We start from the raw sequence: 18,080 nt of genomic DNA on the forward strand, positions 1-18,080 counted from the left end.
TATCCTATATAATAAAAGGCTAATATGCAAATTGACTGAATGACCAATTGTTATGACACACACTGACCACCAGGGGGCAGATGCTGAATGCAGGAACTGCCCCTGGCGGTCAGTGTGCTTCCACAGGGGGAACTCCGCTCAGCCAGAAGCCAGGCTCACGGCTGGCAAGCGTAGTGATGATGGTGGGAGCCTCTCCCACCTCTGCAGCATTGCTAAGGATGTCCAACTGATGGACATCCCCCAAGGGCTCCCAAATTGCGAGAGGGTGCAGGCCAGGCTGAGGGAACCCCCTGCCCCCGAGCGCATGAATTTCTTGCACCAGGCCTCTAGTTTGGTTAATAAACTGATAAATGAATGAATGGATGTATGCATGATCAAATTTAAAAAAACACAGACCATCTCCAAAAGAAATTATTTCTATTTATTTACATTTTTGATTTTCATAAATAAATACTCTAGTAGATTTACTAATATCTTATGATTGTAGGAAGTCTAGCTTACAGCTGGTGCAGAAAATCTCTTCATAACTTTCCTGTTAAAAATTCTTCAATCTCTTTTGGAGAGGGATCTTCTATCTCCAAACCAACTATTCCTATAATGACTAGTTCTGAATATTAGGCAAGTCTACTTAGTTGCATTCAGCCTATTTAGTATTGCAAGGCCACCTGGAATAATTCTCTGGCCTCTTTTCCCTGCCAGCTCATCAGATTTTAAAGTCAGGGCATATAATCTGCTTTGTTCCTTGGAATTTTCCACGGGGGACCCAGCTTCAAGCCTCCTGTTCCTTTGCTCAGCCATTGGTCATTGTCCCTGAAAGTTCTGTTTGGCTTGTGCTGAGACTGAGATGAGCACACAATCCCTAAACACACAATATTTTTGGCAAGAGATACTGGAAAAGATGAAGCAGCAAGGGGCTTTCCAACATGGCCCAGATAAGCCCTAAAGAGGATAATCTTCAGCAAGTTTAATCCTCTGGATCTCAGTCCTCATGGTTGCTAAGCTTCTCTCTCTTACTAGTAACATCAGAGACCATCTCACCACATAGGGAAAGCGGAAGTGCATCGGGTCCTGGGCCTGTTCCTCTCTGAATTGACTTTCCCCAGCCTGTGTGCTGCTGTAGTTCTGCAAACTGGGTTTTTAGCCCTACTAGGGGAGAGTATTCTAGACATGGGTCACAGAGGTCCTCACTGATTAAGTCCAACATTTAGAGAACATTCTCTGTATCAGACACTGCTCCTAGATGCTGGAAAAACAGAGTTGAAAAAGCTCTATCCATGCCATTAAAGAGTGTTTAGGAAATTTAAGGGAAAGGCATGTAACTATATGTAACAACAATTCAAGGAAGTAGATGCTATTATTAAGAAAAAAAGGCTTGTTTGGAGTAGGGAACACTTCACTTGGTCATGTCCTAGGCATTTATGCTAAATGCTTTATGTATTTATTTCACCTGTTATTGATAGCAATTTTATTAGGCTTGTATTATCAAACCCATTTCACCCATAGGGAATCAAGGCTCACCTCTCATTTCACCTAGTCATTCATTCAACAAAACATTCTTGAATGCAGAATATGTATTCCACCCTATTTTATGCATTCAGGATCAGTCAGTGTCCTCTAGAAGCTATATTGCAGTGGATATACAGTCTATAGTTTGCATACTTATTAATATGTAAAAAAAGTAAGATGTAATTTTAAATTATCAAATAAACTTTAAAGAAAAATGAGATAGGTTGAGGAGATATAGAGAAACTGACTGGGGGTTGGGGTAGCTGTTTTAACAAGAATTATTAGGGAAGGCTCCAATAAGGAGGTGTTATCTGAACAGAAACCTGAATGAAATGAGAAAGTGAGCCATGCAAAGATGTGGAGAAAACTGATTTCATGTGCAGGAAGCAAGTCCAAAGGCTTAGCTGGATTCAAACCCAGGTCTGTTATATCTCAAAATTTTCAACCACTAGGCTCTATTGCCAGATTTGGCTCTCAAAGGCTGGGAAGGCTTTTACAAAGTGAAGAATGTGGAGAAGGCATTCTAAGCAGAGAGAAGACCAAGTTCAGCATCCCGAGTAGTTCTGATCCTTGGACTAAAACAGGTTATTTCCATGAATCCTGGAAAAAAAAATCCTTAGCACCAAAATGACTTCAGCTATAGTCTCTTTCCAGTGTGAGGTTTAGGGACTTGTGAAGTCAAACAGCAGCACGTGCAGTTCTACCTCTCTGCTTCCCAACATCTCTGAATCTCAGTGTTTTCATGGCACAGAGCCAGAAGGCCTTGGATTGAGTCCTCTCTGGCCATTGCAAGTAATAATTTTACTTGGAGCAACAAGGCTTACAAGTCAGACAAACCTGGGCTTACTTCCTCTTAGACTTCAGTGGTTCTCAACCTTCTGGCCCTTTAAATACAGTTCCTCATGTTGTGACCCAGCCATAAAATTATTTTCATTGCTACTTCATAACAGTTTGGCTCAGTGGATGGAGCGTCAGCCTGCAGACTGAAGGGTCCCAGGTTCGATTCCGGCCAAGAGCATGTACCTTGGTTGTGGGCACATCCCCAGTGGGAAGTGTGCAGGAGGCAGCTGATCGATGTTTCTCTCTCATTGATGTTTCTAACTCTCTATCCTTCTCCCTTCCGCTCTGTAATAAATCAATAAAATATCTAAAAAAAAGGCTAATTGCGGTTTCTGAACTGTCATCTCTGCTCAAAAGTCACACTGCCATTATTTATGTTATATTTATGCACCTTTGACAAAACATGCACTCTCCATGGTTTCTCCCTTTGAAAAAATGGGGATATTAGCCCTTTCCTCTGGATTATTGTGAGGATCAAATGGGAGAATCTTTTGTAAGAGCTTTATAAATTATAAAATGTTGTACAAACACGAGGGCTTCTTGTAATGTACATATGTTTGGATTTGCAAGATGTTAGCCATGAAGACCATATATGATCTTCGTTTGTGGCTCATTCATTCATGTATTTTTTTTGAGTTCATACACTAAGGGCCTGTGCTGGGTGCTGGAGAGAACAAGGTAAGACAGACATGATCCCTAACATCAAGAGTAATCTAGAATGCCTGCACATTCCAGGAACATCTTCATGTCTGTGGTGTTTTTGTGTGTAGGGGGGTTGTTTTGTTTATGTGTGTGTGTGGGTGTGTGTGTGTGTGTGCGTTTAGCTGCTTTTTATAATCAATTTATTTTAAAAATCAACTCAAAATAACTTTCTAATTTCATTTGGCTCTTGAGCTTTACTATACTTAAGATATTTTTTAACCAGGAAAACAGCTTTGCTCATCATGCATTGACTTTCATTTTAAAAATACACTAGTATTTTAGGATTTACACATTCATTTGTAATTGAAAGCACAAGATCCCAAAAAAAGATAGAGAAGTGACATCTGCTCATTTTGGTCTGTATTCACTTATTCATGAGTTTGGAAGTATGACGCTAATTGATGACCAATCAATCTCCTACAGGAGACTCGTGTGTGGGCCCAATGCCATTGAGGTGGAAATTCAACCCATATGGAAGCTGCTTATTAAACAGGTAACTATCTTTTGCTTTCTTTTTGGAAAAACAAACAAAAGAACTCTCATCCTTTACTTTTTAAAAAAATATAAATGTGAATGTTTTTGAAGGAGTTGGTTCACAATTGTGGAGGCTTGCAAACCTGAAATCTGTAGGGCAGGAGGCAGTCTGGAAGTTGAGAGAAGAGTTGATGTCACTGTCTTGCCTCTGAAATGTGTAGGGCAACCAGTAGGCTGGAAACTCAGGAGGATTTCTATATTACAATCTTAAGGAAAAATGCCTTCTCCTCTAGGAAATCTCAGTTTTTGTTCTTAAGGTTTTTAACCCATATTATCAAGGGCAATCTCACATACTTAAAGTCAACTGATTGTAAAGGTTAATCACATCTGCAAAATACCTTCACAGAAACATCTGGTCTAGGGTCTGAGCACTATAGCTTAGCCAAGTTACACATAAAATGAACCATCACAATAAACCTTTTTTTTCTCTTCTCTTCTCTTCTCTTCTCTTCTCTTCTCTTCTCTTCTCTTCTCTTCTCTTCTCTTCTCTTCTCTTCTCTTCTCTTCTCTTCTCTTCTCCTCTCCTCTCCTCTCCTCTCCTCTCCTCTCCTCTCCTCTCCTCTCCTCTCCTCTCCTCTCCTCTCCTCTCCTCTTCTCTTCTCTTCTCTCCTCCGTCAGGCTACTCCTATTAGGAGACTTAACAAAATTCATCACTGAGAACAAAGGTTCACAAACGTATGTGGATGAAACCAAAACACTGGTCGGATCTAGGAAGGCAGGGAGAGTTAAGACCGAGGCATAGAAATTGCTCTTCCCCTCTCGTCAATCCATGTCTATGGTCTTTAAGATAACTTGTTATGTAAAATTATTTATTTATCTAAGATGCACCTACACTGAATTTATCTGAAAAATAAAAAAGTCGATATTAAGAAAAAAATTGTAAATAGAAGATTATAAGAGAGGGTTTCGCGTGCCAGCAAAAGTTACAGGCGTGCCATATTTGGCACGCGTGCCAAGGGTTGCCCACCCCTGCCTTAGGTTCACAGCAAAATGAAGTGGAAAGTACAGAGATTTCCCATTTATCCCATGTCCCCACGTATACACAGACTCTGCCACTCTGGAAAAACAGGCTGCTTCTTAAACTTCTTATTCAAGTACATTTTCAAATTGCCAAACACTCTCCCAGGTGTCAATTGATCTATTTTGAAAGAAGTGCTAGTATTTTTCTGGCACCTATTTACCAGGTCTTTAATAGAAAAAAAAAGCAGGTAAAACTGTTTTTCTCACATTTGGTTTCAAAACAATATTGAATAAGAGAACTACATTAATTATGATGGTATTTAACGAGGAGTATTTAACAAATTTTCTACTGAGTTTGTATAAACTGAAAACCATATTATCATTAATGCATAATCTACAATTAGAACATTTTATGCCAAGCAACCAGAAAAGCTATAATTTGTAAACAAAAAAAGTCATTGTGCAATAGAAATAATAAGAACCATTAAGGAACAAAAGCTTTTCTAATGTACAAAATATACCTATGGGCTTAAGAAACTCTTAAGGTACAGCCTATTCACTTCTTAACCAGATATCAGTTCATTTTTAGGACTAAAGTAGAAGTGTAATTAACATATTAGAGAACTATGGAAAATAGAGGTAAGGAAGAATGGCACTGGTTTTAGGTATTTCATCTAATTTAAAATCATCATAAAGAGTGCTTCACCAAGAAAAGAATCCTTGCTTTGATCAGAAGGGCTCTTTAATTCTCACTACTTGTGTGTGTCATGGGACCATCTCTAGCACCGCCCCATCAGGTTGCTCTGCTACTATCATTAATAGAGAAATCAGCAGGAAATGTAGTTGAATGTATTACTAAAATAAACCTGCATAGATATCTAGCTTTGGGGCTGGCAATGCAATCTGCCCCTGGTTTTTACTGCAGACTTGGATAAGACCTTTTTCTTCACTGCTTCTCCTGTTTAAGGGAAGGCCTATGCTGACTTGACTGGCTCTCAGAGGATCTTTCTAAGATCTGTAACATAAGAGAAGGTTATTTTAAAATGTCCGGGTAAAATTGGAATTTTTAATTTTCATTACACTGTTTGATTAAATCTATAGCATATGATAACGTGGGGGGAAAAAAACCCTGCAGGAAAAATGTTCAAAATGAAGTTTGTTTAAAAATGAGACTAAATCCAGTTTCTCCACCACTATGGGTAAATATGTTTAAAAATGTAAATTGTTGAAGTTTGATATTGGTAATGTATTTTTGAAAATTCAAAATAATAAGAATGATCAATTTGTGGCCATGCCTTTGAGTGCTTAAAATAATTTGTTTCCACCTTATTACATTCTATGTTCTTGACATTGCCTCCACCGAAATTAATGGAGTTCTAAGTGCATTTTGAAATAATAGATATTGTTGGATGCTATAAAAAATGGGAAATACAACTCTATAAAGAAATGACATCATCTTAACTATAAGTGACTTAATTGTTATTTTTGTACCTGCAGGTTTTAAATCCATTTTATGTGTTCCAAGCCTTTACCTTGACTTTGTGGATGTCTCAAGGTTACATAGAATACTCTGTCGCCATCATCATCTTGTCTGTTATCTCCATTGTCTTAACTGTGTATGATTTGCGACAGGTAAGAACTGAATTCACAGTTGGATTCTATTTACTTTCTGGCTATATGAGAAGCAAAGTACATGAAATTTGCATTGACAGTGAGGACTTGCTTTGTTAAACATATGCCAAAACAAAGAAAAAAGCAAGGATTTACTAAGTGTAAGATCTCAGGAGGAGGGCTTCAGGAATACTAGGTAGGTTTAAATGACTTTGGAAACTCTGATTATCGTCTAAAGACTGCATTGAGCACTATATTTAGAAGAACTTTGATGCTGTGTCTGAATATTATGGGAAAGAATGCTGTGATGGATTAATGATGCCAGCAATGGTTTTAGAAAGAATGATTGGCAGCATCCTAGCTGTGTGTTTTAATAAAGACTGCTTCAAGTCTGTAGTGACAGAAACCCAACGAGCTAAATTAAGCAACTCACTTAAGCCATTTTAGGGTTGTTTGTATTTAGATAGATCCAGATACAGTATTCAAACAATGAATAGGAATCTGTTTCTCTTTATCTCTTCACCCTGCCTTACCAGAATGCTACTCAAAGTATGGTCTGTGGACTGGGGCTAGTCTGCAAACTATTCGTTATTTGTGTGTGATTCAACAAGTACTACAGAACTCAAGAGTAGGCATTTACGAACTTTTTATAATAATTTGATATCGTCCTAACCCTCAAGCATGTGGTCATTTTTCTGTAAATCATGGTTTAAGAAATAATGTTTTACAATATGTGGTCTTTACACTCAGACAGAGACTCTCCATACAGTGGCAAAGATGGCCACAGCAGCTTCAGGTATATCTCCCTTCAGGGCTCATGATCTCAGTTGAAGAGAGGGAAATCCCTACTTATGCCATGTCCATATTTCCCAAAAGTCCCTGGTTGGGACAGTTGGAAATGGAATATGGCAGTGCCACATGCATTCATCTGCCTCCAAACCCTTTTTATTTGAGCTCTTTTAATTCAGTATTTCAATGTGTCCTTCATGCTGTAAAACACGCTATTTTCCTTTGTGACTAAATGTTCTCCCAAGGTGGACTCCAATTTAGTCTTCACTAGGAGCTTTGTGTTTTCCATGCAAGCACATTCTTTATCAGAACATGGTTTTTCAGAGCTTTACATTTCCCTTATGCCTGAAGCCCCTCATAGGCTGCCCTGCTAATTCCTAGATCCCTGAGTAATGCAAACACTTCTCATTGGTGATGGTAAGTTCACAGTTTATGACCTCTTCCTCTCCCTCACCATCTCTGTGTACCTTATAACCATTTAAAATCTTCCTTTTTAAAAAGTCAGTTTTATAAATGACATAACATATTTTGAAATAGTATTAGCTGACTATTACCAGTTACTAGAGCAGTGTTTCTTAGCCTTCCTAATGCTACAACCCTTTAATACAGTTCCTCATGTTGTGGTGACCCCCAATTTCATTATTATAAATTGAACATAATTAAAGCATAGTGATTAATCACAAAAACAATATGTAATTGTATATGTGTTTTCCGATGGTCTTAGGCAACCCTTGTGAAAGGGTCATTCAACCCCCAAAGGGGTCAATACCCACACGTTGAGAACCGCTGTGCTAGAGGCTTGGTGCATGAAATTCATGTATGGGGGAGGAAGAGGAGGAGGGGTCTCTCAGCCTGGCCTGCACCCTCTCGAATCCAGGACCCCTCGAGGGATGTCCAATTGCCTCTCGAAATCTGGCTCCTAACCACTCGCCTGCCTGATCACCCTTAATCCCTCTGCCTGCCTGATTGCCCCTAACTTCTCCCTCGCTGGCCTGATCTCCCCTAACCACTTCTGCCTTGCCTGCACCCAGGACCCAGGATTCCCTCCTCCAGCTGGTCGCAGGCATCAGGACCTGGGCTTCCCTCCCTCTGGCCGGCCACAGGTACCCAGGACCCAGGCTGGTTTTGCCTGGGCTGGCCACAGCAGCAAGGGACTGTGGGAGTGCGGCTTGCCCCTCTCCCGGGCCGCAGCCTGGCTGGTCCCCATTCCTCTCTTGAGAGCTCATTTGTGCCTGGCTGGTCCCCATTCCTCTCTCCCCAGAGTTGAGTGTCTGAGCTGTTATGGCATGATGGTGTGAGGGCATGATGACCACTTGCATATTAGCTCTTTATTATATAGGATAACTCCACAGCTCCTCCAAGTGTCAGATTTCTATAGCATCTTTCTAGAAAATGTTTTACTCCTTTGTTTAGAATTCATCAAACTGAATCATGAAGCAACCCCGAAGGAATATCTAACTGTATTTGTTGTATATTTTCAAAAGCCTGACAGTAGAATAAGCTCTTTAGACATGATGAGCAATGATACTTGTGTCACCTTGTTAACTCTGTTGAACTGTTGAAACCATCCAGTCTCAAACTTCAGTCTTCATCTAGAGAGGAGGAAACTAAGATACAGGGAGCTTGACCCAGATCATAAAGTGGGTTGGTGACAGGCTGAGCTCCTGGCTTTTCACAAAATGCAATTCTACTGCATATACATTATTTCCTTAGCACAAAACCCTTTCTGAAGTAGCACCATAGCCGACAATGACGTTAAACATCACCATAGGAGAATGAATTCTAGCTGTCAGCAGAGTAAACTCTGGCCAAGTATTAGTGAGGCAGATGTGGAGGCATTGGAACATGCCTAATGGAAAGAGACCTTATTCCTACTCTGTTTCAGTCACTCAACACATATTAGGTCTAATATTGCCTTTTTAAAAATATATATTTTTTATTGATTTTTTTTTTACAGAGAGGAAGAGAGAGGGATAGAAACATCAGAGGGAGAGAAACATTGGTCAGCTGCCTCCTACACACCTCCTACTGGGGATGTGCCTGCAACCAAGGTACATGCCCTTGACCGGAATTGAACCTGGGACCCTTCAGTCCACAGGCCAATGCTCTATCCACCAAGCCAAACCGGTTAGGGCTAATATTGGCTTTTTATCTGGTGTTCAGTGCTACACATTTTGAATTATTAAGTGTTTGATGAGAAGTAAGAGAAAAGCAATATGTATTTAAAGAATTAGAAAACAGGACATAAAAATGAAAGGTTAAATGAATGGAGCTACTTTGAGCTAGAAAGTGAGGACCAGAAGAGCTTTGCTTTGATTGTTTGTTTTTGTTTATTTCCTTTTTTGAATGAGTAACTGAGTGTTTTCCTTCATGAACTAATTTAAATCACAAAAATATTAACAGTGACCAGTAACCTCCCTTTGATGGTTACAAATCCTTTCTGTCTGGCTATCAAGTCAGGGGCAGAGAGACTGTCCTGGTAAAAACTCTGAGCATTTGAGCAAAAGCATGAAAATACATACCAGGACAATAAAAGACCGGATACATTCTGCTCAGCCACAGTAGGGAATTATAGTGTTTTAAACTTTTATTTTTGTCATTTGGTAAAGGTATGAAATGTGAAGCCTCCAAATCAAATGTCTAGTTACTGGTTTTTGAGAAATCTTTGTTTTAATAGAATATCTAATTTGATACCTGCAAGTCACTCATGTGCTTTCTGGCTTAAGTCAAACATTAGTGAGTACAGTTCTCTCAATGTGCTTCATTCTGCTGGAAAGACACCTGCATACCACAAACAGAACAGATAATCACCAACCATCTCAGGGTCCTGAGAAAAAATACAGAATACGCTGAGGACTTTTAGCATGGAGATCAGTGTTTCTTAGTGGTTAGAGTATCATCCTGCCCATGGAAGGGTCACGGGTTTGATTCCTAGTAAAGGCATGTACCTGGGTTGCAGGTTCAATCCCTGGCCTCGGCTTAGGATTTGTGAGACTGAATGATGAATCCTCTCTTTCCTACCTCTCCCCTTCTTCCATTCTCTCTAAAAATTAAAGAGAAAAAATATCCTCTGTGAGGATTAACAATATATAAAAAGAACCTCCCCCTTACTATTTGTGTTACTTGACACTATTTGTTACTTGAAACTTTAATAATCAGCTTCCTCATCTATAAGATGAGTGTGTGTGTGTGTGTGTGTGTGTGTGTGTGTGTGTGAAGAACTTATGTTCCCATACACTGTGGGCACTGAACACATGTTGTTAGTTCTTGTTATCACTGCTGTTGCTGTTGCTATTTTTATTATTATTTCTGGAGTGGAGAGGTAAGTGATGGGAAGATGGGAGGGGGCACAGAGATTGAAGGGAGGAGCCCTATACTTAACTTGAACAAGGAAGCAGCATACACAGGGCTTCCAATGACCAGTGACTCATTCATCTTGTGACTCTAGGGACTCTCTTCTCCTTCCCGGGCTCACTTTTCTCAGCTGTAAAGGGTGGAGGTGAAACTCTGTTTTATTAGGTCCCACTTCTTTAGGACTCATTTCGCCACAGCCACCAATAAGGAATGCAAAAAAAGCCAAAACCCCCCCACAAAACTTTAAAACAATAAGAAACTTTCTAGCCCCTGGAGACCTGGGAGCATTCGAGCAAAAGCATGAAAATACATGCTTTACCCTTTTAAATTACCTTAATCCAGACTCCAAGTTAAGAAATTTAGAAATGTATGTGTAAGTTAGGGGAAGGGTTGTAGAAAGAAAAAAATGTGTTGCAGACTTGAGTCAACTTGAGTCAACTCCTGTAGGATCTTGTTAGATGTTGGACTAACTATCCAGATAAACTACTCACTCAGGTAGTGTGCACATAATAGAAATCCACTTAAATTATCTTAATCACAAAAGGGATCTATAGTATAAATATGCATCATAGCTCATGGAACCCAAGGACATAAAGTACAGAGGACTTTACCACAGGCTGAACCCAAGAATTTGGTTACTCCCTCCAGCCTCCTAGTCTCTGACAGAGATGGGAGGAAGTGCACATGTTATGGGGAAAGTGCTCCACCTTCACTCCTCTTCTCTGAAGACTGGGTGCACCTGAGCCGTGGCAGCCTGCAACTAGCTTGTTCCATGTGACTCTATCCCTCCACTGCCACAGTTGGTACCAGGAGCACTTGACCCACTGGAATCCAATCCATCAGCAGGAGTGATGCTAACATGTCTTTTTGCCTGAGAAGTTAAAATAAGGGCTTAGCCAAAACCGGTTTGGCTCAGTGGATAGAGCATCAGCCTACGGACTGAAAGGCCCCAGGTTCGATTCCGGTCAAGGGCATGTACCTGGGTTGCGGGCACATCCCCCGTGGGAGATGTGCAGGAGGCAGCCGATTGATGTTTCTCTCTCATCGATGTTTCTAACTCTCTATCTCTCTCCCTTCTTCTCTGTAGAAAATCAATAAAATATATTTTAAAAAATAAAATAAGGGCTTAAAGCTGCTGTTCATCTGCATTAGAAACATCATCTGAGAAATGATGTATAGCCAGGACCAGGGTGGCCACACTTGATGCCTGTGTATGGACAAACGGAGAAAAAACTTCAGCAGAGAAAGAGAGTGAAAGAATGAACAAAATATACAATGAGACACAGAGGCGAGCAATGAACAGTCCAGCAGAGACAGAAAGAGTAACCTGCTCCTCATGGCATTTCCTGTTCCTCTTCAGAGCCCTTGGGAGACTTGGCTGCACTTCCTACCTTAGGTTCATAAGACATCCCTGCAGCCTCAAAAATTCTCATCTTCTGCCTAAACCAGATTTAAAAATTACTTACAGTCAATGAGTCCCAGGTAAAGGATCTGTTATGTCTCCTAGAATGTTTTCACATATTTCTCTTGACTTAGATACTGTTTTTGTCCTATACATTTCCCATCTATGTGTTTATGACAAATTTCAGTCTCTCTTTTAAAATCCTTTTACAATGTTCATTTCTTCATTTGGAACTCAGGTCTACCTTTCTTTAAGGAAACCAAAAAGAAATTTAGAAATGTATGTGTAAGTTAGGGGAAGGGTTGTAGAAAGAAAAAAATAGGTTTGATTCTCTACTCTAGAAACTCATGTTTCAGTGAGGGAATTACTCAAGATTACCTAAGTTCTTGACCTATTAAATAAAAATATCCAGGGTATTAACAGGAATCTGCACTTTTTAATTGTTTCCTAACAACTGATTATTATGCATTCCAAAGGCATAAGAGCTGGTGTTTTAGGGAAATCCCCCAAAGGACAAATTCAAGCACTAAGATCTCAAATCTATCTATCTATCTATCTATCTATCTATCTATCTATCTATCTATTTATCTATCTATCTATCTATCTATCATCATCATCACCTATCTATTTGTTATCAGTTTAACATATTTCTTCACTCTTTTTACTCTATAAAATACGCTGAAATCTATGGAGATTAATTTATGTATTAATTTGTATTACTAAAGAAGGGTCATACTATGGATATCAATCTGGAAGTTGCATTTTTCACTTTACAATATGTAAAATGACCATCCACCAAGGAAGCAAATACTTCTAGATCATGTTTAAAAATAATGACATGATATTTCATGGTACCATACCATAATTTACTCAACCATTCTCTTATTTATGAAAAATAATGAATTTCCTCTCCAATTTTTTCACCACAAATATTTTGAATTAAACATAACTATAATACAGTTGATCCTTACATATTAGTGTTTACATTTTTTAAAGCAAAGCAACCAAAAGCCCATTTGCTAAATAAGAAGATATGTATATTTTGGATACTAATAGATACTGATGTTGCTTATTCCAAATTAAACAATTTATTATTCTATCAGCAGCATATGAGAGTATTCACTTCCCCAGATCTTCACTAACATTTGGTATTTTATGTGGATATTTAAAATTTTTTAATCTAATATGTGTTTTAAAAATTGTTTCATTAATGTTTTAGTTTATATTTCTCTGATTACTAGTGAAAAGAGATACATTTTTCTTTGTCTGATAAAGATTTGTATTATTTTCTATTTATTGCCTCTTTATACTTATCATATATGTGGAAAAGTTTTATTTTTTAGTCTATTTTTCTTTTCTTGACTTTTGTCGGTTATTTAAAATGTGTCTAATGAAATATATTTTTCTTTTCTTTATGGTTTCTGGTTTTCCTGTTCTGCTTCTAAACATGTTCTCTTCTAAAATTAGGTATTCTCTTTTTTTCTATTTATAATTTTTAAAATATTTATTTTAAAATCCTTAAGGGAATTTAAACATTCAGGTTCTACATTTGAACAGAATTCCTAAATGCTTTTACTCGAAACAGTGACTAATACGGGAACTTCAGATTTGATGGCAGTAAAGCAAGAAGATTTCTTTAAAAAGACATTAATCCTATTAGCAGTTGGATTTGTTACTAGAAGCTTATCTGACCCAACCTGTAAGGCATCTTGTAACACTATACAAAATGGGCCAGTTTCCTGAGACTGTATCTTTGCAGCTTAAATCATAAATCCTTAATAGTCAATATCTGTTTAGCACTTTATAGTTTGCAATGGGCTCCTGCATCCATAATGAATGTGCTTATGCGGGGCACGGCAAACAAAATGATATGCATAGCATTGTTATACCTCCCACCACCTGAGAGGAGCGACAGGGGATTCAGAGAGGTGAACTGACTTGCTCATGCCGTAGACCTTAGTCCAGATTTCCAGACTCCAAGTTAAGAACAACACACCATTCCACTGACTGGACAAAATCTCAAAGAGACCTATGAGTTTCACTGGGATAGTAAATGACTGAATATATATATTATATATATATATATATTAACAATATATATATTAACAAATATATATATATTAACAATATATATATTAACAAAAAGCAGATTTGGGGAAGGATGTTGGTAGGAATGAAAGAAGGTGCATCTAATGCCATCCCCTATCATACTGAACAAATATGGGCCTTTAAAAATTAAAAGAGGGGGTATTTACAGGAGTCTTCCTGCATCTACTGTAGTCCTAAATCATGCCACACAGAGAAAGCATACTTTGTCAAAGCAAGAAACACACTGTGCAGCCCCTTTCTAACATTTGGTGTAGGTTTGAGTGCAAACCTCAGCACTCCACTGTATTTCTATTGAACTGTATTGCATACTCCACTGCTGGCTCCATGGGTGGCTGCTAGAAATAGTGCTGAGAGTGCCTGGCCCATACTGCTTCATTCATGACTGAGCTGGGCTTAAGAGATACCTGATTTAATGCCCTCATTACTTATCTCTGGAGGAAATCCAGCCACAGCAAACACAAGGACGATGCATAGCAACAGATGCCGAATAATAACAGTATGCAAATAGTCTTGGAAACGGATTCTGGTCCCACTGAACAGGGACTAGAGAGCCAGAGGGGGCCTAATGAAAATCAGGCAGCGAGCTTCAAAATCATGGCAAGCATCACAGCACTTGCTTTCTCCTAGCTGGTTGGTTGTCATAGAAACCTGTGTTTGTAGAGTTTCTGAGCACATTAGCTCAAAGAGGATGCTTACATTATCTTATCCCAGGCTTGCTGGGGAAGTAGAATAATCCAGTCCTATTAAATAAATATTTGCTGAGGGCCTACTATGTGAGAGACTTCAGGGGATACACAGGTGAATGTGTGGTCCCCTCTTTGAACTGCCTGACTCGCAGGGGAGGCCTGACAAGAAGACAGATGGCTATAATGGAATGTGATTAGCACACTAGCACAGGTGGGAACACAGAGAGAAGAACAATTAATTCTTCTTGGGGATGTTAGGGACTATGGAGTGGAGGTGACATTTGAGCAGGGATTTATGTGAAGAATTAGAAAGAGTTTACTAGTAGAAAACTGTGATGAACATTCTAGGGAATAGCTTGAGCAAAGCCATGGAAGCATGGCAGGTTATGAAGAATGCTAAGTCTCATATACAAACCCAACTTTATGCCGTAATGAGTTTTGAGAATTACAGTCAAGAATTCTTAATGCATTCTTCACCACTTCCAAATGTGTTGATTAGCACCCTCCTAAGCTAGGTTGAAGTTATCATGGCATTGACTAAGCAAGAAAATAACTTAACAAAGTTTATCATGAAGGATTTATCTTCTTAAAGAAAAAGAGCTATTTTCAAGCACTTTAGGAAAATATATTCAACAACATAAAAGGCTTTTGAGTTAGATAAACCTGGGTTAGATTGTCAATCTTAATACTTAGTAAATAAATGATTGTGGACAAGTTACTTGAACATTTTCAAATCCTCCTTTTTTTGTTGTTTTTGTTTTGTTATATGTACACTAGAGGCCTGGTGCACAAAAATTTGTGCACTCGAGGCAGGGGGTCCCTCAGCCTGGCCTGTGCCCTCTCGCAGTCTGGGTCCCCTCGGGGGATGTTCACCTGCTGGCTTAGGCCCGCTTCCCAGGGGATCGGGCTTAAGCTGGCAGTCAGACATCCCTCTGGCAGCCCGGCAGCCCTTGGGGGATGTCCACTTGCCAGCGGAGAGCAGGCCTAAGCTGCAATCAGACATCCTTAGTGCTGCTGAGGAGGTGGGAGAGGCTCCTGCCACCACCGCTGTGCTGGCAGCCGTCAGCCTGGCTTGTGGCTGAGCAGAGCTCCCCCTGTGGGAGCGCACTGACCACTAGGGGGCATCTCCTGCATTGAGCGTCTTCCCCCTGGTGGTCAGTGTGTGTCATAGTGACCAGTCATTCCCAGTAGTTCTGCTGTTAGGGTCAGTTTGCATATTACCCTTTTATTATATAGGATAGAGGCCTGGTGCATGGGTGGGGGCTGGCTGGTTTGCCCTGAAGGGTGTCCTTGATCAGGGTGGGGGTCCCGCTGGGGTGCCTGGCCAGCCTGGGTGAGGGGCTAATGGCTGTTTGCAGGCTGATCAAGCCCCCCAGTGGGGACCCTCACCCTGTGGGAGTGTGGCCAGCCTGGATGAGGGACTGAGGGCCATTTTCAGGCTGGCCATGCCCGCGGGCTGGAAGCAGGTATCTGGGGTTTATTTATCTTCTATAATTGAAACTTTGTAGCCTTGAGCAGAGCTGAGGGCCAGCAGGACAGGCGGGAAGCTTGGCTTCCTCCATTGCCGGGGGCAACCAAGCCTCCTGCTTGCTCCAGCTCCATGGCCACCGCCATCTTTGTGATGGAGTGATGGTTAATTTGCATATCACTCTTTTATTAGATAGGATTGGAGATAAAATTTTCATTATAGAATTACTTAAAAAATTTTTTAAATCAAGTACCATATTCCAAGTGCTTAGAACAGTGTCAGTCACAAAGTAGTTGCATAACGTTTTAAACTGTTTAAAAAATAATAATAATTTCAGTCATTTAGATACTCTGGGAATTCCTTTTATGAAGCCTTGGAGGTTTTGAATAAATGTCTGATATATAAAATTAATCAGTATAATGCCATTTAGAGCTTGAAAGTGGTCCAATTCAATGTCATTTGTTTACAGAGGAGACAAATAACTTAAAAGATGACATTTCTGATATACAGGTACATAGCTGGTAGTGGGGAAGCCTGGTCCACAAATGGGGAATCCTGATGGAATCCAGTGTTCTTGCCACAGAACTGCTGCTGAGTTTCTCACCGTTATCAATCATTAAAGCGGATGTCCCAACAGGCAAGCCTCAGGAAGTCAAGTTAGGGAAATGAATATGTGCCTGACAGTAATATAATTTCTTCCACTCAATTGGTCCAAATGATTGAAGTTTAGCTTTTCACGCATAACTGAAGTAAATAATAAATTGTTCTATATAAATATTAACACAGAATTCATTATGTTCTCTCAAGAGTAAAGTTGCATAATTGTGTGCAATGCTTGTCTTAGCTTGGTGACACTTGTAATGTCAAAAATCATCCACAGAACAGATACAAATAATATGCTCTAACATCTAAAAGGAAAGGGTTTGTATTTGAGTTAGCTTAAGCTGTGTTTAAGTACTGTTGACACTATTCAGACCTCTTCTACTTATTGGTATCTAAGTAACTGACACCTATACAGAGATGGGCAGTGCCTTCCAGGGATGCCCCAGCTGAGGCAGCATCCCACTCCCTCCAGCTGACAGCGCCCCCTACAGTGGGTGTGGGAAACTGTGTGGACAGCATAGCAGTCTCACCTCTGCCTCCCTGTCTCCTGAGTTATCCTAAGAGATACTGCCTCCACTTCTCTGGACTGCTTTGCACAGGGTCATATCTCAGTTTTTCCACCTCAAGCAAATTCTTCCACCTGATCTACTCAGACAAACAATTTCTCATTAATCATTAACACTCTTTGAGCTCTTGCCACAGTAGTCAATACTATCCAAAGGAATAATTAAGGTAACAGTGAACTAAAACAACCCTATAGAATAGATACCCAGTATAATCATCTCCACTTTCAGATGAAGGAAACAAAGTTAAATAAGCTAAATAACGTATAAGTGGCAGCATCGGGATTCCAACAGAGCAGTGTGGCTCCACTCTGCAGATTTCCCCGATGTGAAAACCCACTCATCATAAAGGAGAGGATGACCGTTCCATGGTCAATCAAAACACAACCCAGGCATTCACAGACTCTTCCAAAGGAAAGCCACTTACAAGTCACCTTCAGTGTTGTTGTTTTGCAGACAGGGAAACAGAGGCACAGAGTGGGAAGAGACCCGTTTATGATCTCGTTCTTCCCCAATCTAATCATACATCCTCCAGAAGTGAAGCTTTTGTGCTTTGCCTTAGGTCTGTGAGGGCAGTGGCTGTGCATTATTTTTCCTGGGATTGAAATAGCATAAAAACAATGAGCATATCTACTTCTGCAGAAAGGGGGTTGGGCAGAGTAGGCGTTGGGGGAGGGAAGCAGGAGCATCAAAAGTTGAACTCGAGTCTTTGCTCAGAATTAGTTTGGCTATGACAGCAGCCTCGGCATTTACTGTATTGAGAAGATGTTGGTTTCCTTATATGCTTTCCTTGTGGACTAATATTGAAACGTTGACTCTCTATTGGTAGCAATCAGTTAAGCTGCACAACCTTGTGGAGGATCACAACAAAGTCCAGGTTACAATCACCGTAAAAGGCAAAGGTAAGTGAAATGTGTTCTGCTATCGTTAGCATGATAATATTTCAGGGTGGA

At 39.9% G+C, this 18,080-nt stretch overlaps 1 protein-coding gene across 8 annotated transcripts in view; it reads left to right on the plus strand.

Moving 5' to 3' along the window:
• The window catches only part of ATP13A5 (ATPase 13A5), a 105,297-nt gene that overhangs the window by 16,423 nt on the left and 70,794 nt on the right, over positions 1-18,080 (plus strand). For all 8 annotated transcript variants that reach the window (XM_070406552.1, XM_070406553.1, XM_070406557.1 and 5 more), the window contains exons 6-8: positions 3,472-3,541; positions 6,040-6,174; positions 17,957-18,029. In XM_070406552.1, coding sequence (XP_070262653.1) covers positions 3,472-3,541; positions 6,040-6,174; positions 17,957-18,029 — 278 coding nt within the window. The remainder of the gene's footprint in view (positions 1-3,471; positions 3,542-6,039; positions 6,175-17,956; positions 18,030-18,080) is intronic.

This window comes from Myotis yumanensis, unplaced genomic scaffold (assembly GCF_028538775.1).
Source record: "Myotis yumanensis isolate MYYU_CA2020_CCGP unplaced genomic scaffold, mMyoYum1.0.hap1 SCAF_2, whole genome shotgun sequence".
Taxonomy (NCBI): domain Eukaryota; kingdom Metazoa; phylum Chordata; class Mammalia; order Chiroptera; family Vespertilionidae; genus Myotis; species Myotis yumanensis.